Source organism: Drosophila grimshawi, unplaced genomic scaffold (genome assembly GCF_018153295.1).
Source record: "Drosophila grimshawi isolate 15287-2541.00 unplaced genomic scaffold, ASM1815329v1 contig_44, whole genome shotgun sequence".
Lineage (NCBI taxonomy): Eukaryota > Metazoa > Arthropoda > Insecta > Diptera > Drosophilidae > Drosophila > Drosophila grimshawi.
Window position 1 is genome coordinate 23,115,463 of NW_025063240.1, and position 22,281 is coordinate 23,137,743.

General features: G+C 37.0%; 2 protein-coding genes across 3 annotated transcripts; both read left to right on the top strand.

Annotated features, from left to right (window-relative positions):
* The first annotated feature begins 9,586 nt into the window (after window positions 1-9,586).
* Window positions 9,587-14,095, top strand: LOC6557966 (zinc finger protein 26). 2 transcript variants are annotated; one of them, XM_001983177.3, is made up of 2 exons: window positions 9,587-10,263; window positions 12,171-14,095. In XM_001983177.3, exons 1-2 carry the CDS (start codon window positions 9,663-9,665, stop codon window positions 13,676-13,678), a joined length of 2,109 nt encoding a protein of 702 aa, XP_001983213.1. In that variant the 5' UTR covers window positions 9,587-9,662; the 3' UTR covers window positions 13,679-14,095. The 2 variants fall into 2 exon arrangements, with proteins under 2 accessions (XP_001983213.1, XP_032594095.1); XM_032738204.1 differs by lacking the exon at window positions 9,587-10,263 and adding an exon at window positions 12,011-12,056.
* A 6,186-nt stretch (window positions 14,096-20,281) lies between these two features.
* Window positions 20,282-21,901, top strand: LOC6558795. Its single transcript, XM_032742905.1, has 4 exons — window positions 20,282-20,333; window positions 20,886-21,056; window positions 21,386-21,534; window positions 21,769-21,901. The coding sequence occupies exons 1-4, from the start codon at window positions 20,282-20,284 to the stop codon at window positions 21,865-21,867; spliced, it is 471 nt and encodes a 156-aa protein (XP_032598796.1). The 3' UTR covers window positions 21,868-21,901.
* The last annotated feature ends 380 nt before the right edge of the window (window positions 21,902-22,281 follow it).

Here is a 22,281-nt window from a genome sequence, read left to right on the forward strand (position 1 = left end):
AATAGTAATAAGTTCAATATGTGTATAGGTTATAAACTATAAGTTAGATATTTCTTATCAGATCTTAATGAAATTTCACCATTTGATTAATAATAATTAATTAATAATAATCAAATTAAATCAACTTCAACTGCGCGGAGCAAATGATAACTTTTAAACAAGCTTGAACTCCCCACAGAGACAGACAAACCCAGGGTACTGATCCTTACGACTGGTAAATGTTATATATTTCAAAGATCTGCTGTTGTTCAAGAATATTGATGCCTCCTTCCGCCTGTTACATACTTGAGCAATAAGTAATTATACCCTCTTTAACCATTTTTAATGGCTACAGGGTATATATATGTAGAATAAAAAAAAATTTGTTGTCATTCGACATATGCGCACGCGATGTTCCTGATATGCTCCAGATATGCCTGTCCCACCTGGAGGGAGTGTTGGGGGATCTCAATGTTTGGGGCTTAGCAACAGTTTAGTTCAAATTGTTGTTGTTTGTTTGTTGTTTACTCGCTGTGACAAAATGAGTTACAGGTTTCATTCATTGGCCTTCAAAGTAATGCAGCTTGATAAATTTGCGAGCATTAATTACGCAACATTGACTCTAATGTGAAGGAAAATTTCACAGCGAGAAAATTCACCAAGATGACGAAAAAAGAAGAAAGAAGAAGATATAATTGACTTTAAGCGTATGCTTTTTGATAGCTGCTCCCATTTTGAGTGCTACTTTTTTTTCATGTGACATTAAGTTGGCAAGCCCGTCGCGATTGATCTTGCCACACGGGCTACTGCTTGGATTCTTATTTTATCGTTCAGTTCATGCCCCAACCCCTGCTCAGTTATTGGTCTGTGGGATCCAGTGCAAATGCACATGCAAATTTATAACAATTTTACGTTCTCTCACATGCGTTGGCTCGTAAATCGTCTTTTAGCCAAAGGTGCGAACTGCCATCGAACGACTTGCCACACAACGACTTTTCACACTCATACATATACACACACTTACACACACACACACACTCGCAGAGCGTCTTCGAGTTTCCACGTTGTGCATAAAAAACCGTTTATGGCTTTGCAGCGCTCAAATAGAGAACAAAGCATAAATCCTAATTTACTTACCTTATAACCCGATGTTGCCACTGGAGGCATGCTACATGTTGTGGCCATGTGTGTGTGTGTGTGTGTGTGTGGGGCACATATATCAAGAACATCTTAAACACATGACGGTAAATAAATACAAATGTGGAAAATTGTGAAAATGTTGCTGTAAATTGCCATGCTTGCCAGGCAAAAACCAGATTCGAGTGGCAAACAATAAAAAGCTGCACTATGGAGACACACACCCCTACACACACTCACACTGGAGTAAATTGTGAACAAGTTTGCAACGATTTACGATTCGTTTAAAAAGTTGAGCTAAGCAATTGCCTTGATATCGACTTGAGCTCGACCAGAACTTGAGCATAATAATCAAAGGACTAAAATAATACGAATGAAAATGATTACTTATTTTTTATTATATTTATACATTTACTTATTTTTAATATTGATTTATCGTATACGTATGGAGTTAAGGATCTTGAAATTGTTTTTGATACAAAACTAAGATTTAATCATTACTATCTGCATGGGCTTTATTAATGACCCCTTAACTACCTTAGTCTATTCTATTCTTGAATACGTCTCTCGTATTTGGTTTGCTTAGTAAATAATAATATAATAAAGAACCAAGATGTAATTGAGTCCATTCAGCAGCAATTCCTTCTCTTTACCTTGCATGTCTGTAGCTGGGAATCCCAATCTCCGTTTACCATTCCAGTCCAGCATGTTTATTATTGTTATTATTATTGGGGGCTATCTATTTTGCCTCTTACTGAGTCTAAAAACTCACTTCCATCAAGTAGTAGTAGCAGAGTTTGCTACTGACTATACCTAGTTTAGTTCAGAAGACTTCTTAGTCTACAATCTTCAGTCCAGAGACCGGTAAAAACTCTAAGTCTGTTCGTCCTTATGGTTATTATGGTCTCGGATTCATTTCGCGAAATCGAGTTTTAAGCTTTTTATTCATATGAGATTTGTGTCGTTTTTACTTGCCTTAATTTTATCCCCTCTCCGTTCTTCTATTTGTTTATCATAAGAAAATAAAAATATAAATACAAACATATTTAAATATAATAGTCTCTCGACTCACTTCTTCTTCATTGTTCATTATATATAAATAAAAATACAAATCAAATAAAATAAAATTAAATACTACCAATTGTTCATCATCTTTATATGTTTTAAATATATACCCTCTTCATTGTACTCTTTCATCTCCCATTTGTTCATCATATAAAAATAAAAATAAAATTACAAATCTAATAAAATGTGAGACCTCCTTCTCCATTCTCCCAAATGTTCATCATAAACGCATCTTTAACGCTTTGTATTTGTATATAATTTGTGTAGGTACTTAAATTCAGCTGCTACCGCTGCCCGAGCAACTCTTAATGAGTTGAACTTAGTTTTGTTTGGGGCCAGGAGCGAGAACCACAGGGCCACAGCACCACCAAACCAGCAAACCAGCAAACCACAGAACCAGGGACCAGCCACATCAAGTGGTCGGTCGGCTGTCTGCATAAAAAACAAGAGGCAAACCAGGCAGACCAGGCAGGGCAATCGTGTTACATTGTTATAATTTATGGTTGGCAGTTACCAGCGAGTTCAAAACAAATAGAATTACAAATACAAATGCAGTCGACATTAGCAATGTCGGATCTTTGGAATTAACACCGCCAACCTCGAGGAATATTCCTTAGCATATTGTTGCCGTTAGTGTCGGAGTGTGTTCGTGTGTTTATTTGTTGGTAAGCTGCTTGACTTTTGCAATCCGAATGCCAACAGCTTCCAAACACACACAAAAAGCAGCAAAAAGCAGCATGTTAAGTAAACTTTATGGCCCAGCAGCAACAGCAACAGCAGCAGCAGCAGTAGCAGTAGCAAGAAGCGAAAGAAAATTGCGGCGCGCAAATAAAACCAGCGCAAAAGTGAGGCATCAAAAAGCAGCAACAGCAGCAACAGCAACATCAGCAACAAGAAGCGGCAACAACTATAAAACCTGCAGCGATAGTAAAATGCAAATTGTTTGGCAGTTGGAGGCATATTGGGGGCAGCAACAACTTCAAAAAAAAAATACTATTAAAAAACAGAAGAAAAAAAGGAAGAGAAAAAGAGTGAGAGAGAAAGGGAGAGAGAAGAGAAGGAGAAAGAAGATTAAAAAGACGGAGAATACCACTCGCATTCGCACTCGTAAAATAAAAGTAAAGTGCAACAGCAATTTGTTTGCACAATTGCTGAATGCGGCCAGAGCTGTTGCTGCTGCTGCTGTTGCTGTTGTGGGTGTTGCTGTGGATGTTGTTTTTTTCGATGTTGCTTTTGTTGCTGCTGTTGTTGTTGTAGCTGTTGCTGTTGTTGCTAATGCTTGTTATGTTGTTGCTGTTATTGTTGCTATAGTTGTTGCTGCTGTTGCTATTATTGCTGTTTCTTTTACCGCTATTTTTGCTGTTGTTCTGGCTGTTGTTGTTGCTTCTTTTTGCTGTTATTGATGTTGCTGTTGTTGTTGTTGTTGCTGCTGCTGTTGTTGTATTTGTGTTGCTGTTGGCACTCGTCGTATTGTTTGCTTTGTAGCCAGTTGTTGTACATTTTTATGACAGCTCAAATTGGCCCCCATCGCTCGTTGCAGACGCGATTTGCCGGCAGCAATAGCGACAACGGCAACAGCAGTAACAACAACAGCACCAGCAGCAGCAACACTGTCAGCATATGGCAATAAATGGACTACGCTGGCTAGGACATTGGCCACGATGGATGGACTATGGCCCAGGCTTACCGCACTTGCAACATGGGGCAAGCAGATAGACAGACAAACAGATATATACAGTTGACTGACAGCGTTTGGCGTCTGATTTGTGCTCAGCGTCGTCGCACAGAGTTCATTTAATGAGAATGCTTGCTTATTGTTGCCGTCTTTCTCAAGCTTGCCACTTGCTCCATTTAATTTTGTATTTGGCACTCTGAAATTAAAATATCCGCGCCGCGCTTTTGACAACTTTTTAAGCTCCATTAGTGTTGACGCAGAAGAGAAGAATGTATAACAAAAGACAAAAGGCGAAAGGCAAAGGAACGAAAGAAAAGGGTCAACCGCAACGCGGCAGGACATCGCACAGCAAGGAGGCGAACCTTCATTGCTGCGGCTGCTAACCTTGCCGCATGCCACATGCCACATGCCTCCATCCTTACGCACTGCGTACTGTTTTTGGCTGTTGGTTGCACTTCCCGCAAAAAGAAAAAATGGAAAACATTTAACTGTTTTCGGCTGTTTTTGGCTGTTTGGCATTCATTGCGAATTTAAAGGGCGGCTTAGTGACAGGAATAATAAGGAAGACCCCGAAACGGAAGCGTTGATGTCAACCAGACCACTCCATTTCCCCCATCCCCCCTGAAAAGGAACCACAAGGGACAACGGACTTGGGTCTACAAAGAGGGAGGGAGAGGAGTGACTCGGTCTACACTCATCAAGAAAGTAGCTATAGTTGTGGCACCAAGAATAACTCACCTTATTTTTCAGAGTGTGAATTTCTAAAATGTATGTTTGTGGCTTTCTAAAAACCAGGGTTTGTATTCCTAAATTTAAGCGTGGATTTTTTTAAATTTAGATAACTTGTATCTAATATTCGGGTTGGTTTTCTATGTATACGAGAGGAGTTCTTCTATTAGCTTTATTGTTACTTTTATTATTATTAATCATTAATATTTTTAGACTAATTTTATTAATTGTTGAAGAATTATAGAATTTCTTTTCTTCTTTTTAGAAACGTGTTTCTAAATAATAAAAAAAATTTTTACTATTACAAAAAAAAAAAAAAACTGAAATACTTTTAGGATTTTCGATTTGGGACAAGCCTTTCAAAATTTTTGAATTTGTTTCCCTAATATTTATAAATTATATCTAAAAATAAGAAAATCTTTTTTTGTTTTCAAGGCGTTTTTTCCCTGAGTGTAGGCAATGGCAATAATAGCAACAGCAATGGGCCACAGGGCCACGGGCCATGACGTCCTTGTTGCTTTAGTTGCTGTTATTGTTGTTGCTGTTACTGTTGTTGCTGCTGTTGTTGTTGTCCTCGTTGTCGTCCCCTTTTGATTTGGTTTGCGCTGGGCAAACAGAACGAAACCAAACCAAACGAAACGAAACGTAACGAAATAAAGCCCCAGACCTCAAAATGTTAAAAAGGACAACAGGCAGCAAGAATAGAGAGGGGATGATAGAGGGGGGGGCAGAGTTAGAGGCTGGCAGAGAATTCAGGCTGCTGTCCGTTCTTGGCCAAGTTGTGTGTCAGCTTTTGGTCAACAGCTATGCGGCAATTGTTCAAATGCAAAATAATCAAATTAAATGCTTTAACCGAATTCAGCTTAGTTTCAGAATGGGTGTGTGTGTATATGAGTGTGACTGCGTGTTGGTGTGTGTGTGTGTGTGTGCGGGTGTGTGTCGGTGTGTGTGCAATGCAAATCTGGCCATACTTAAGCTTAAATTAGCGCCGCAATACTGTGCTTGCATCTTTTTTTTATTGGCACTTTTCGCAAGACAATTGCGGCAGCCGAGTCAGCCAAGTGGCAGACATCAAAACACAACAAACACACCCACACACACCCCATAGAGAAGTTTATGTTGCTACACTCCGAAAAAAAATCACACTAAAATATAGATAGTTGTATTTGTATCTCAAAATAATTTTAAAATATTAGCAGCAAATCTTCTAAGAAATAGAAAGCATTGCCCTAAATCGACAATCACAAACATACGACGATGTTATTTTGTTTTAAGGAATATTTTCTATTATTAATAAGTACATTTCTATTTCACATTTTCTAAATTAAATAAAAATCCACAGTGAAACTTATAAATTAAAAACCGGGTTTTTAACAAGCCACAAACATACATTTTAGAAATTTACTTGTTGAATAATAATCTGAGTTACACTTGGCGCCAAGTTAGTTCGGTTATTTTTTTGCCGAGTGTAGCAAACCTCCCTTAGACGATCCATCCATCCAGCCATCCGTCCATCCAGCCATCCGGCCATCCATTCATATAGCTACCCATTAAAGACACCCTCCTTCCCCAGAGCTGCTTCGATTTCTGTTGCTGTTGCATAATTTTCGGCAATCCACAAGTGTGTGTGCTTGCCTCCTACTCGAGTGTGTGCCTGTATGCGTGTGTTATTAGACCAAGAGAGAGAGAGAGAGAGAGAGAGAGGGGTAGAAAGAGAGAGAGAGCACTCGTCACATTTGTAGCAATTGCTGAGCGAGTGCGCAAACGCAGTCGCTATTTGAGCATTATTTGTTCTTGCTTTTTTTTTAAGGGGGTTGTTGCTGGGCAGGTTTTTGGGGGCTTCTGTTGCTGCTGCTTGGCTACTTGTTGTGTCTTTGTGTTGGTTTGTTGCCACCAAAAAAAAAAATCAAAAAACTACTTGTCCAAAAAACAAAAAAGCGGCTTATCGATCTACACAAATCAAGACTGGCAAACTAACAACTTGCAACTGGCTGTGCAACGTTTGCAACCCTTTTGTGGCTGCTGTTGCAACTGCTGCGTGTTGCTGTTGTTGATGTTTAAGCTCTGATTCTCACCCCGCTCTATTTTTGCTATGGTGTGGAATTAATCGACACCACCACCACCACCAGCACCACCAATGTTGGATTTTGGTTTTGCTGTTGACCCGAAATCACGAACACTCGCTGTAAATTACACACACACGCACACACAGAGAGAGAGATTGCTGGTGTGTGTGTATCACAGTCAGAAGCAACATCAACGAAAAGCTGTGAAAACGAAGCGCTTAGTAAAAGCGTAAAGAAGAAGGGAGTGGTACGTTCATAACTGACGCACAGCGGCAACATCAAATATCTGTGGCAAGCAACAAAAAAGGACCACAATAATAATAATAACAAACAAGTGTAAATATTTTTAAATTGTTAAATATATAAATTATAGGCAAACAACAAAAAGAAAGCAAGTGCAACAACAAATGCCAAAAAGCAAAAGCAAAAAGCAGCAAACAGGAAAATTAGCAAGCAGCAGAAGAAGAATAAATTATTCAATTACTAAATATATAAATGAAAAAAAAGAAACAACAAATAAATAAAGTGCAACAATTAATGTCAAAAGGCAACCAAAAAGCAGCAATCAGAAAAAGATCAAAATAAATTAGATAAAAAGGAAAACGAAGCAAGCTGTAAAAGAAAAAAATATTATTAAATTTATAAATTATAAAAAAAAACCTAAATAAAATTATGTGCAACAACAAATGCCAAAAGCAGGCATCAAAATGAGCAAGCTGAAAAATAAGAAACCAACAAGCAGATAAAGAAGAATGCAAAAAATCAAAATTCTATCAACAATAAACAAGGAAAAACTAAATGAAAACACAATTTATGCATGAGTTGTTGCTGCAACTGCGGCAACGTTGCATGTGACGTATGCAACAAAGTGCCGCACATATATATATATATATGTGTGTGTGCGTGTGTGTGTGTATACAAGTGCTTATTTTTGTGTGTGTATGTGTACCAGCAACAGCAGCAGCACTAACGGGAAACACTCGTTGCAGCAGCAGCAAAGTATGCAATAAATTCTCGCATTGTTTATGTGCAACGGGCTGCTGCAAGGGGGTGGAAGGAAGGGTAGGGCTGTGAGGAGGAGGAAGAGGAGGGTAATGTCGTGGCATGGCAAGTGTGGCGAGTGGCAAGCACAGTGAGGTAGGCAAAGGCAACCAACAGTTGACTACTATTTGTTGCATGTATTTGCCGCACTCGTCACTTGTTAATCGCTCGTCGCTCATCGCTCTCTCACTCGCTCTCTCTTTCTTACTCGTTACTCTCACTCTCTCACTCGTTGCTCTCTCTCTCTTTCTCTCTTTCTCTTTCTACTTGCGCTGCTCGAAATTCAATTGAGGAAAACATTCGACAAGTGCAGAGTGAAACAAGTTGTTGTTGCTGAAACACAGCGAACAACGAAAGAAAATTAATTTTTCGCATTTTCTTGCTACCATTTTAGACAACACCAGAGAAAATCAACTAAAAGTGCGTTAAAATATATCTAGAATATGTATTAAATATATACATATTATGTGAAGTTGTGCAAAAGTGAAAAAGTAATGTCAAATTTTGGCATTTGAAGTCGTCTGCATTTCCTAAACAAAGCCAGCGAGTTCCATCGAGTATGCGCCATTTTAAAAAGTGGGATAGGGATAGATAGTTTCATGCTTCGTGTTTGTGCGCGCTTTCCATTGGAAGACCACTGACTACCCCTCTACCCTCTACCCTCCGGCTACCTGCTACCCCTACCCAACAGCCCACCTTACATTTATTCACACTCAAAACTTCCACTTTCGGTATATTAAATAAACTGATGCGAAATGTTGCAATAAAAAAGCATAAACATAATATATACATATATATGTATATGCATATTTATATGTATATGTATCTGTATATGTATACGGCACAAAACAGTGCCGTCTCGATAATGTGTACCGCTTGGGGCGGCCTTGCTTGTGGGTGGGAGCCTTATTTTTGCCTTACTCTATTTAAGTTGTGTGAAAAACAAGTGAAATTTGAGCGCGATTTTGTTTATTTAAATTATGCAACAATAAATGTGGAAAAGTATAACAAAAACAAACATTATTCATATATACTTAATATATATATATATATATATGTATATATATATATATATAAATATATAAATCCTAATCGCACTAGAGAACTCTGCAGCACTAATAAAAAACAAATATCAAAAGTTAATGAAAAGACAATACTATATATATATATATACATATAGTCTTAAATAAATCCTAATCGCATTAGAAACTTTTTCAGCAGTGATCAAAAATAAATGTGGAAAAGTTGAAAAGAAAAGCAATAAATAAGCCCAGTAAAAAATCAATTAAGGCATTCACTTAATTAATTTATTAATCTTCTTAGACAAAGTTTTAGTTTGTAGCTTGTAGTTTGATACCGATAATTCTTCAAAGTGTAATATGCAAGTCTAACAAATTTAATTTTCGATCTTTAAAGTATACATCAAAAACAACAACAACAACGAAAGCAATACCTTAAAGTGATTGCGGCAAGCAGACAAAAATAAGGTGATAAAAATACATATATATATATATAGAATCAACAGCTGCCGATGTTATAGAAGCAGCAGGTGCGCTGGGGCCAGTGCACGAGAGCCAGAGCCAGATCAAGAACCAAGAACCCGAACCAATTCAAGGATGCACAAGAAACCAGATGCAGCCGAAGCTGTAGCTGGTTTGGTACTAGAAATCGAAAAGTTGAACCGATAAAAATAGCGCTACTCTCAAGGCAGCTCATCAAAGAGTCAAAGAGCATTTTACTGCAGATAAACTCGACTCGGATGCGTCGATGTGAAAGAAGGTTGTGGCTATATCTAAATAGTAAATAAATTAAACACAAAATACAAAATATAAAATATAAAACATAAGCAAAAGCAACCCAAAGGGTATTATATTAAATTATACATATATATATACATGTATATATATATATATTATATCTAGAAGCAATATATAGTAAGTGTATAGGATTTTTATAAAACTGGCGACACAATGTCCGTGGACTTTATGCTGCCCAATCGCAACAAGATACAAACGATTGCGTATGCGAGCAAGAAATATGCCAGTGTTGCTGCCGAAATACAAAGTTGGCGACGTCCCAAACCGAAGTCAAAGCCGAGAACGAAGCCGAAGACAAACGGACATCAGCAGCTGCTGCCGCAGCAACAGCTACGAAAACTGAGGCCAACTGAGAAGCTGGCAGTGTTGCGCAATGCCAATAACAACAATAATAATAATAACAACACTAAGCTGAGCTTCAGATCTAACGGCAAACGAGGCACCAGAGTTGCCCTCAAGCGTGAATTAATCGAGCTGGGAAATGAGGTTGTGCCGGAGTCGGAGGCTGAGGCGGAGACGGAGGATGATAATAATCCGCCGGACGAGCATTTGGAATGGTCGGCGGCACAGTCGCTGGTCCAAATGAACTCCAAGCAGGAGAAACAAAGACGACTGGGCGCAACCGGAACAGAAATGGGAGCAGGAGCAGGAGCAACAGGAGCTATAACTGCAACAGGAGCTGGAGTTGGAGGAGGAGGAGCAACAGGAGCAGCTGCAGGAGGAGCAACAAGCAAACCCGTATCAACAGCCGCAGGTAAGTGCAACAGTTAAACTCATTTTCCATTTTCGCTTTAGGGTTGCCCTGTTGAAGGAAGACCTTCCACTTCTCCTTTTCCCTACTTATTCCCTTCCCGTTCTCCTTAGCCATTCCCTGCTTCTGCTTGAGTTGCGTCACAACAATGTGAACAGGTGGCTGGCGAATTGTGTACTCGTCTTGTACTTGTATTTATTTTTAGTAGCCCCATGTCCGCTGTCCGCTCTCTCTTGTCCGTTGTCCGCCTTTAATGGCCAACCAACCATTCCGGCTCCACTTTGGCTGTGGCTACACTCGGGGAAAAAGAAGTACCATACATTTTAGAGGAAATATTTCCAAAAGTATAGAAAAAGTCGCATTTTATGGGGTTGGTCGATTTATGGCAAGTTTTTAACTAGCTAATATTTAGAAAAAAAAAATGCTAGAAACAGGAACGATTTTTCTAGTGCTTAGACCCTTTTTTGGTGAGTGTATTGGGTGCCCTCATGCCCTCCCCACTCGGCCTTCTTCTTTGGTTGTGCGCGTGTTTGACATTGTCGCCGTTAGCTAATCTTTTTAGCGTATGTTGGCATTTTTCATGTTTGCCTTCTTGTCGATGTCGATGTTGTTGTTGTTGTTGATTTCGCTGCTTGTTGCTCTTGACAAAAGGCGAAGGAGAAGTGAATGCAAACACGAAAACCAACACGCGTCATTGTCGGAAGGGTAGTCGCAGGGGGTGGGAAGGGGACACAAATGGGAAACTAGAACGAAAAAGAAAAAGGCAAGAAAAAATAAAGGGGGTTGTGGTTTGGGTGGTGGGGAAGCGTGAGGGGGAGAGGTACACTTTACTTGTAGTCGCAAACCTTATCGATTGCGAGGCACAGGAAATGTAACAGGTCAGCTCAACATTGAAATAATGGCGTCAGCTGCAGCGCTGCCAGATCGTTAAGAAAAAATTATTCGAAATCAAATTTTAAATATTAATGAAAACAATGTTCTTAATTTATTAAAATAATTATAATTTTAGTTTAAATTTATTATCTATAACAAAAGAAAAGAGAGCAAAGTATTTTTCAGATATTTTAAGGTACACTTTTAAGTATAGTTTATTATCTATAATAAAGAAAGCAATACTTAATTTTTCAGTTAAAATGCAATTATAGTAGAAGAAAATTACTTATATCAGGTGACCCATTTAGATCTTAGTAAAAAAAACTGCTGACGCGCGGATTAATCGACATTTTAGCAAGGCAAACACAGACAAACTAAATCCACTCGCTGAGCGCGCGTCCCTTTAAGCCGGCATATACACTCAACGAACGGTATCAGAAGCTTCTCTCTACAGTAGATGCCAATATCAATTCACACCCACACTATGCACTCCATGCAGGGGATCAAAAGTTTCTCTCCGCAGTGGATGCCAATCTCAATTCCCAGCCACGCTCTTACGTTCCACAAGCCACGCTCGGTACAATCCACTCACTGAACGAGCGTCCTTTTTTTGCATGGAATGAAAAGCAACTCTCTCATTATTTCTACCCATTCTGTCTGCAGTGTACTGTAAATTATAATAATAAAACCAGCATCTGTGGCTTAAAAAGTTAGGGTGACACTAGCCCCAGCACAGACAGGGTCACACTAATCATCCTCTAAACATTTTTGATAGATTTGGCAGCACTTTCATACTGGCATCAACACTGCAAGAGCTTTTACGTGCAATAATAAATTAATAATAATAACTAAAATACAAACAGTTAATTGAGATTTTTAAACGAATACCGCAATGGGCGACTGCATGGAAATGCCTCTAGATTGTTAGTGAGGCAGAGAAGCAAAAATATAGCTTTTGTTTCCTATTTTTTATTTTTTTGCTTTTCTTTTATATAATAAGAATTATTATTTAAATAATGGAAATTTGAAACTTACAGTATCGATGCGCCGTCCAGTGGCCTTTGGTCGCGCCCCCGCCGAGGATGGCAAGGTGATTTTCTATGCTCCGCCCGCAAGTGCAAACGGCGCCCCTCGCCAGCCCCAGCCAATGGCCATAAAGCGTGAGCGCGAAAGGGAACGGGAAAGAGAAAGAGAAAGGGATCGGGAAAGGGAACGGGAACGGGAACGGGAAAGAGAACTGGAAGTGGAACGTGAGAGAGCAAGGGAACTGCAAGTGGAACGTGAGCAGCAACAGGTGGCCATTTATCGCGGACGCAGCGTTGAGGAGACGGAAGCGGCACACGATCTGCTCTCGCTCTCGCAGAGCTTGCCACCGTTGATACCACCCTGTGTGGTGACAATAATGAGGCAAGAGTTGAGCACGAAACAGTTGCAGCTGCAACAGCAGCAACAATTGTCCAGCGGTAGCAGCATGCAAGAAATATGCAACAGCAGTCAAGCAAAATCCACTGGCAGTGGTGGCAACATCAGATTTATTGGCAGCACCTCTTACGATTTGTTGCCACATGCCACACAGGAGCATAGCAATAATAACAATAATCATAACAATAACAATAACACAAATTGTTCGCCGTTGACGCCGCCCAATTCCGATCACAGTTCCGATGTGGACATCGATATATCCTCCTCCTCTGAGTCGGGGCAGTTGCACTGGCACAAGCAGTCGCCGCAGTTGCTACAACAGCAGCAGCAGCAGCAACGTGCCTCCAGCTTGAAGCTCTGCCTTAACATGCTCGATGGCCGCACCAAGGCCAGCAAAGCGGCAGCCAGCAAGGATAACAACAAAGAGCAGCAGCAGCAGCAACAGCAGCAGTCGAGAGGCAAGTGCAACAGCGAGGCAGTTGCCAGTGGGGCAACAGTTGCTGCTACTGTTGGCGAGAATTATGCGAAGCGCAAGCGCGGCTGCTACAAGTGCTCCGAGTGTGGCAAGCAATATGCCACATCCAGCAATTTGTCGCGCCACAAACAGACGCATCGCTCACTGGACTCCCAATCGGCCAAGAAGTGCATCAGTTGTGGCAAGGCCTATGTTTCCATGCCCGCTTTGGCCATGCATCTGTTGACGCACAAACTTTCGCACAGCTGCGAAATATGTGGCAAGTTATTCTCCCGCCCCTGGCTGCTGCAGGGGCATCTGCGCTCGCATACCGGCGAGAAGCCCTACGCTTGTGTCCATTGTGGCAAGGCTTTTGCTGATCGCTCCAATTTAAGGGCCCACATGCAGACCCATTCGGGGGATAAGAATTTCAAGTGTCATCGTTGCAACAAAACTTTTGCCCTCAAATCGTATCTCAATAAACATTTGGAGTCTGCTTGCCTTAGGGATGTGGGCGCCATTCCCAGCAGCAAGGATGACAACAACGAGGAGGAGGATGAAGAGGACGAGGAGGAGCAGGAGGAGGAGCAGGATCAGGAGCAGGATCAGCAGCTGCTGGACGATGAGCTGGACAGCGATGAGAATAGTCAGGATATTGTCGTTGCCTAAATAAATAATAAATAAAAAATAAAAAACTTACACTTAAAAAATACAAACAAAGAAAAAACCTATAAGCAATACTCGAGCACCCTTAACAAATTAAAAAAAAAAAGAAAAAAGAAATCAAGTCAACTAGCAGCTTACATAAAGTGTAGTCATTTTGAGCAATGGAATTTTAGGATCAAAGAAAATGATGATGATGCCATAGATCTCAATAGCAGTTATACTACATATATACATCATATATTATCTGATTATTATTATTATTATTATGATTTCCATCCGAACTTTACCACGGGCATTTTTATTGAATGAATAGCAATGGAAACAAAAGCAACAAGAAACAACTTAAAACAAAAGGTTTAAAATGGAATCCAAAAAAATGGTAACTTATAGTAAAAATCTGACACAACGAATATTATGGAACATAAGTAGAAATTCTATATATATATATATATATATATATATATATATATATATATATATGTATATATATATACACCGAAAAAAGCATATATACAAATGAAGCAATTTATATATATATATATATATATGAATAATATGAGTACTATAGCGAGCAGAACCAATTTGCATGTTTTTTTTTTGTGAGCGGTAAAAAATATTTACCCATTTTAGATATTTACGATATACGATATATATATCGTGGTATATATATATATATATATATATATGGAAACCCTTCCACATCTAGTTCCCAGTAGGACATGCAATTCATGGGAAATTCGCAAATAACTCATAGATATTACTTAGGTAAAATGATGAAAAACAGCTCATTTCGTAACTTAGCAAAACTTAAAAATAACTAGTGGACTTTTTAGCACTTCCTGTAACTACTACTATTACTATCTATCTATCTATCTATCTCTCTCTCTCTCTCTCTCGCTCTTAGTCTTTTGAATATTTACACATACACACACTTACACTATACTTACAAAATAAAACATGGCATCAAGCAAAGAAATCGATAATACTCACAATTTTAAAAAACAAACAGAAAACTTTATATTCGCAAACCGAAGATTTAAGAATGAATAACTTCCATAATATGCTCTAACTCGATAAACAAAACAAAACAAAAAAAACTATTTCAATTACTTAGAAAAGATTTATATTAATGAGAATCAATTTAGAAACATATCACAAGGACAATACTTAAACATAAATGCATTCAAATTAAAAAATAAAAAATAAAAATTATATATATATATATATATATATATATATATATAAACAAAGCATACGCAAAATTCAATTAAGATATAACATAAAAAAAGTACATAACTCACATTCTCATATGAAACAAAAATACAATTTGCAACATAGTTATTTTATTACTAGATTTAAATTATGTACATAATTAATACAGATTATAACATAATTTTATACAACAAAAAAAAAAAAAAAAAACACAGAAAACAAAAAAATTCCCAAATGGAAAATCAACTTTGGCCTGTCAAAGTTTTCTAAGCCACACAAATGTCTGATGAATATTGAATATATATAAATATATATCTTAAATACATTTGCGAGGTTTATCTCTAAGTTTGGGAGGAGACAAAAGTGGAGGGGAAGCAGAAGTAGATGAAGCACTTGTAAAACAAAAATGACAACTAAAAGCAATTCCAAAAGTAAGTGACATAGTTTTAAATTAAATTATATTAACTCTATCGAAAGTATATATAATATATATACACCAAAACATGTATTTATTTTACGCGTAGTTTTTATTCTGAAACAACAAGTAAAGAAAAGAAAACCACAAAAAAATACAAAAAAAAAATAAATATAAATAAATTCCATTGAACAGTAGTGGTAACAATTATGTGATTTGCAATTTTACATTCAAAATATATATACATACATACATATAAATATATACATGCATATATATATATTATATATATATATATATAACAACAACAAAATAATTACAAACAAACACACATATACATATATATAAATATATATATTATAATATATATGTATATTGTGAATTGAGGCAAGCGTTTAATTGATTCATTTACAAGTTAGGTTTATTTATACACTTAAAAAAAAAAATGAAAAAAATGCAAACAAAATATTTTTACACAGATGCTTTGTTTTTAGAAGGACAAGTTAATATTAAAACCTTATATACCAACCCATTCCCCCCCGCAACACATCCATGCAGATTTCTGCTTTGATCGAGAGCAAGAGTTCAATGACACCAAAATAAATTTTAATTATTATTATTATATACAAATGAGATATTTTATAAAATTATAAAAACAAAAAAAAAAAAACAAAAAAAATCAAACCAAAAAAAACATAACGTAATAATATTAATTTATATATTCATATATTAGAGATGCAAAAAGACTTGAACAGTTATATATACATTTAAATTTGCAATATATTGTAAACTCTTCATTCAAATATATACACCACACATACAAACAAACAAACAAACATACATATAGAAATATATAATACTATATGATTATTTATACATGCTTACCAGAACCATAGAAGTACTTACATACCTACACTTACCAACACTACTAATACTACTAACTAACTAATTAATTAACTATCAAGTTAAACAGCCCTACAAATTATGAGAATGCTAGTATTTTGTTACTAATACTAATTAATTATATTCCAACTATAGGTCCACAATTCAATTCTTAATTACTTAGCATTTGTTCTTGTTCCAACAAAAATCTTTAGTTAGAAAATGTTTTCCTCTACAAATATGGGAATATGAGCAAGCAGCCAATTAAATAAATAGTTTTTCAGCTTTTGTAGACGATATAAAAAAAAAAAAAAACAAAAATAACACAAAGTAAAATGAAAGTAAAACAAAGTAAAAACAATTGTAATACTCAATATCTAGAATGACTCGAAATTTGAACAATTCCCAATTTCCAGTCTACTATATATACATATACGCCAATAACAATGGATCGTTCTTTGATATAAATCGTACATACTCGTATACAATTACATATACAAAATACAAAATACAAATACATTCAGAGATTACATACATACATACACTTGGCAAAAATATGTAGAGAGTATAAGAGTATAATCTATTATATTTCCAAAGAACAAACAAATCAAATGCTTATCCATTTCTTAAACTAAAACAAAACTAAACCAAAAATACTCGAATTAAAACACGGCATCCCTAACGGTATTATAACGATACATACTACAAATATATACATACATACATAAAAATACATAAACATACATACATACGATGCATAACATTCAGACGAGTATATATAATATAAAAAAGCAAATCATTAAAAATGCGAAAATGTAACAAGAACAACAACAACATAATATTAATTAGATCTAGTTACTTATTAATAGCTACACCTACACACACAATTAGTGCAGCCATGTAACTATTTTTAGAGCCTCGGAAATAAACATACATACTATACATAAAAATACATAAATACATATTAAATAAACGACAGAGAAACAAAAAAAAAAATGTTTAAATTTTTTTTTGGGAATAAGGAGTGCTTTATAAGGGGATGCAAGTGGAGGTAAGTAATGCCTTATATCACCTCATATTTTAAAAGTGCCTTATCCAGCAGTGGGCTAGTAAATAATCCTTTATTATCTTTACATTATCTAGTAATTCCCAAAAAAATAAGATCTTTCGCCCTACAAGTCAACAATCTGATGTCAGCACTTAAACATTCATACTCGTATTTAACTGACATAATCGAAAATGTTTCGTTGAGTGTTGAGTATTAAGTATTGAGTTTGAGTGTGTTTAAGTGAAATTGCTTGATTCGGCATAAACATATTTACTCTGTTGAATATTTGCTCAACAATTTGATTTGAAATCTTTGCGCCCTTACATGCCACTTGTGCCTGCATGCATATACATACACACACACACACACACATATGTGCAGAGTACACTCATAAAAAATCGAACTGGTAGAACGCCATACTTTTGGCCAAACGTCAAAGATGTCAAATTTTTAGTGTGTTTGGTTTTTTGTTACACCAAAGAAGAGTTTCTGTTACGTATATTATTCTTGAAAATTCATTTTTTTTAACTTCACATATACAAACATTTTACATAGCTTATAAGTAACTCATACAAATTTAATTGGAAAAAACTAACGATTTCATACGGAATCGGAACCAGAGAGACATTTCCTTCAGCTGCTCGTCCTCTAAGACGACAGCTAAACTCTACAAAATGAAATATTCGCCATATTTTTAAGATTGTGGAAGTAAGTCAAGCCTTTCTGAATTTTGGATAAATGTTTTCTAAAATTTATAAATTATTTCTGAAAGCAAGATAAACGTTATATATTATTTTCCTAAAATGTAGGCAGATTTTTTTCTGAGTGCAGTATTGTTCAACATCTAAATGGAATTGTATCAAGGACGCGCTGTTCAACGGAACAATCGAAGTAGGCAAACAAGCCCAACAGTCACCACACCCATCCAACTTACCCCTACACCTCCCACTCCCACTCCCCCTCCTCTCACCTTACCCACCATCAGTCCGCTTGTCAGTTTGCACAGGGTGCACAGAGTTCGCGGTATTCATGCTCTACAGATGTCAGCAATTTTCTCGATTTGAATACATTCAACACAACAACAACAAACACAAAATCGAAAGTGGGCAAACAATTCAACAGAGAGCAAAGAATGGAGAAAAAAAGAAGGAAAAAAGAAAACAAACATACAAAAAGCGGAGGAACCCGCGCAAATGCCTTCCCTAACGACCCAATTAATTTGAAACAAAAAAGTTGAAAAAAAAACAAAAGACAAGAAATATAAAAAAAAATCTGTAGTCGGGTGAGCTGCACTACAATATACCCTGAACCCAGTTAAATATATTATATTTTTTCAATTCCGAATTTCTCTTTCTTTTAAAAATTGTGCACACTGAAATATAACTCGAGCAATAGCAGTGACTCCATATGTTTTTGAAAATATAAAGAAGAACAAAATATAGTTGAAATATTATGAACATCTTATTTAAGCACAATCATTCAAAACTTACCTTCAATAAGTAAACATTAAAAGATGGCATAGCTATACAAACTAAATTAAACACCTTGAATTGATGATTTATATATTTATTTGTATTAAGTTATTAACTAAATGTATCATTATAATAGTAGTGGAATACTGGTGAAGTCCTCTGAGTTTTCTCTGCGGCTAAATAATATTTCTAAAAATTAGATATGATGGGTGGTTATATTCCTTGGAAAATAATAGTATTTTAAAACATTCCCATTCCCAGCAGAGAAACAAACATCTCGATAAAATGAAAAATAATTGGATCTGCATGGGGTATAGGAAGTCTCTAGTTCTTATAGTCTGTGTTCTCTATTATATTTGCGGACAGAGAGAGGGACATGACTCTATCAACTTGGCTTTCGATCCTGAGCAAGAAAATGTATATTTACTTGTATATTTAGGAGATGCTTCCTTCTGCCTTCCGTTACACACAATTGCAGAAAACAATTATACCCAAACTATCCATTTTTAATCTGAAAACAGCTTAAGATTCAGCTAAATGTACATTCACCAAATCGATCATCGATACTTTACATATCAATTAATATGCTCTTGAGGACTTGGCTAATCTATACGTACATCTTGATAAGTTCTGTTATCCACAATTTGAGAATTTGAGAATGGCTATCAGGTCTCAGGTCTGCCATCTCGCCAAGCTCGCCAACCAGTCGAAAAGTATCAAATATAAATTTTAGTTACCATTATCTGACACTTGTCATCGGTAGATGAAAGGGCAGGGCAGGGCAGGGAAAATATATGGAACCAGTGCCACCAATGCCAGCTTAATCATCACAGAACCACCCATCACAAGACTATTTGTAGCATGGTTACCCATCTCATAGCCAGGATATCCACAACAAGGATATCCAAAGCCAGGATATCCCCCCAGAGTTGTATGGCACCGTTACAGAGCTATGGGCAGCTGCCTCCACAAAACTCTGGACCACCTCCAGCACAAGACCATGGATCACCTTCAGCATAATACTATGGACCAATACTTCTTCTTTCCGTTCATTTGGAAACTGCCAGAGGCACGAACCAGAACCACTTTACTAGAGTCACAGAGAAGATTCTGAGGCCGCTACGAATTAAAAAGACCAATAAATTCGGATTTTATACATACAGCAATAATTTAAGTTAAAGAAATTAATACTATTGATAAAAGTTTTCTTTTTGTAAATTAGTTAAATGGATCCACAAGAATAAAACAAGCAAGAATGCTGCGACACACCTTGAACCCAGCTGTTAAATTAATAATAGTTTTATTGGCAAATTTCCAAAAAAAATATAAACGAAAGTGGCCAAACAATTCAAAGGAGAGCAATGCATGCAAAAATAAGGAAAAACAATAACAAACACACACAGAAAGCGAGGAACCCGCGCAAATGGCTTCTCTAACGACCCAATTAATTTGAAACAAAAAAGTTTAAAAAAATAAATAAAAGGAAATAAAAAATGGAAGCTGAAAACAAACGTTTGAATGCTGAAGAAGAAGCGGCGGCAACTGCTTTATGGCCACAGAGTTTTGGAGTTGAGTAAATGCCGCAGGCCAACAAGTGCCAAAGTCTCCAACTCGACTCCAACTCCAATTGTGCGTTGCTCAAAGCAGAAGTTTAAGCTGAAGCAGAGAAGCTTTTAATACTCCCTTTCCCCTCCCCCTCCCACACCCCTATACGACCATCTTCAAGCCCCCGCAACCAGTGCTGCACTCAGAAAAAAAAGACCTACGTTTTAGTAAATCGCTCTAAAAACAGAAAGTTTTTCGAAAAATTCTTTTCAATGTACACCACACATAGATAACAAAGAAAATGATTTTAGAAAAATCCAATCTAAAATTTAGAAATGCGAACCATGGTTTTTTTTAAGGCCACCGAAAGTATAGCGATTTTTTTGGTGAGTGTGGAAAAGTTTCTGGCACTGCCGACAGCTTCATTACAAGCCATCGTCAGCATCAGCATCAGCATCAAAATCATCATCATCAACATCAGCATCAGCTAGCCATGAGTAATTTGCCAAGCAAAAGTTTATTTGTTGCTCAAGCTGTTTGATGATGAGTGTAGAGTGGAAAGGAGACTACGACAATGGAGAGTGGCGAGTGGAGAGAAGAGCAGCAGCAGCAAAGAAAGAGTTGCTTTAAATTGAGCAACAAATCAGCGTTATAAGAATTCAGCACTGTTGCTGGAAGATCTCAGTCTTCAACGTGAATTCTACACTCTACAGTCGTGTTGCTCAAAATCCAGCCAGAGTATGTTCAAGTCTGTTTGGCCTACTTTAATTGGTCTAATTATGCTAAGCTTATGCATATTAGTTAAAGGTGAGTAATCGCTTAAATTAAATATAAATAAAAAATATTAAATAAATATTTATTTGTATTTTACTTGCACATCTGTTGTTGGCGTGGTGTGCGTGTGTGTGTGATTGTGTGTTTGTTGAAACAGGTTTTTTAATTTCTATAAAAATAAAAAAAAAGCCAGAAGCTTGGAGCTCTTGGCTCTTGGCTCTTAGCTCGTTAGTCATAATTACGTCGTGATTCAAGGTTTCCGGGTGTATGTCATACAAGATTAGCGCCAACATCGCCCGATAAGAGCAAAGAGCTGACTTTGGCAATGATTTAATGTTGCTTGTAATTAAATTTTATTTCAGCTGCACCCTACCAGGAGCTGGAGCCACGCAAAGGTCATGTTCCAGTCTACATTCGCCACGGCAATGAGGCCCTCAGCCAAATACATCCCGGCCTGGCGGAGGCATTCAACGAGGAGAACGATTCCCAATCCCAGCAGTTAAAGGCCGAGGTAAGACAAAAACAACAAGATCCACGGCCTTCACTCAGCAAAATGAAATCGCCCTAAAATTTAGTAAATCGCTCATAAAACTATAATTCAGAAAATAGTAACGAAATTCACTGGCATATCAGAGCCGAACTATATCTATTTATTTATTCAATGTCGACACAAAGGTAAGGCGATTTACTGAGATGAAGGGTGTTTTTTTTATGAGTGTAATTCTCGAGTTAAAAAATTTGACAGAACCTCATCACGGAATCCCCAAGCACAACTGAGACGGCAAAGAGCTCCACCGAATCGGATATAGCCAGTTTTGATACCATCAAAGCAAAGGATGTATAACAAATAAAATGCCCAAGAATTTTTTAAACGAAAACTTGTGTTTTTTTTTCAATATATAAATTTATATTTTTCATATTGTTTTATATCTTATTTATTTAAGTGGGCTGTTGGGCAGCTCGTTAACTGTTTCTACAAACGGTTTCTTCTTTTTTTTGGCAACTCGTTGGCCAAATCGCCTTAGAGCTTTGCGTGTGATTTACTTGTTGTGGGCCATTAGTGAGACAGGAACTTCAGCGCTGGCTCCTTCGCAGACTTCATCTCCTTCTCTCTGTCTATCTCTCTTTCTCTCTAGCCTCCGCAAACGTTTTGTAATTAATATAAGGCGACGGCTGGGAAAATGGGAAATGGCCCAATGGCAATGGCAATGGCAATTCCAAAATGGCCTACACACGTTGCCACAAATTGTTGTTTCAT

Bases quoted from the DNA above. Each gene is read 5' to 3' on its own strand.
- LOC6557966 (XM_001983177.3), top strand. From the start codon at position 9,663: ATGTCCGTGGACTTTATGCTGCCCAATCGCAACAAGATACAAACGATT. The intron at 10,264-12,170 runs GTAAGTGCAACA...TGAAACTTACAG, and splicing joins ACCCGTATCAACAGCCGCAG to TATCGATGCGCCGTCCAGTG.
- LOC6558795 (XM_032742905.1), top strand. From the start codon at position 20,282: ATGCCGCAGGCCAACAAGTGCCAAAGTCTCCAACTCGACTCCAACTCC. The intron at 21,057-21,385 runs GTGAGTAATCGC...ATTTTATTTCAG, and splicing joins CTTATGCATATTAGTTAAAG to CTGCACCCTACCAGGAGCTG. The intron at 21,535-21,768 runs GTAAGACAAAAA...AAAATTTGACAG, and splicing joins CCCAGCAGTTAAAGGCCGAG to AACCTCATCACGGAATCCCC.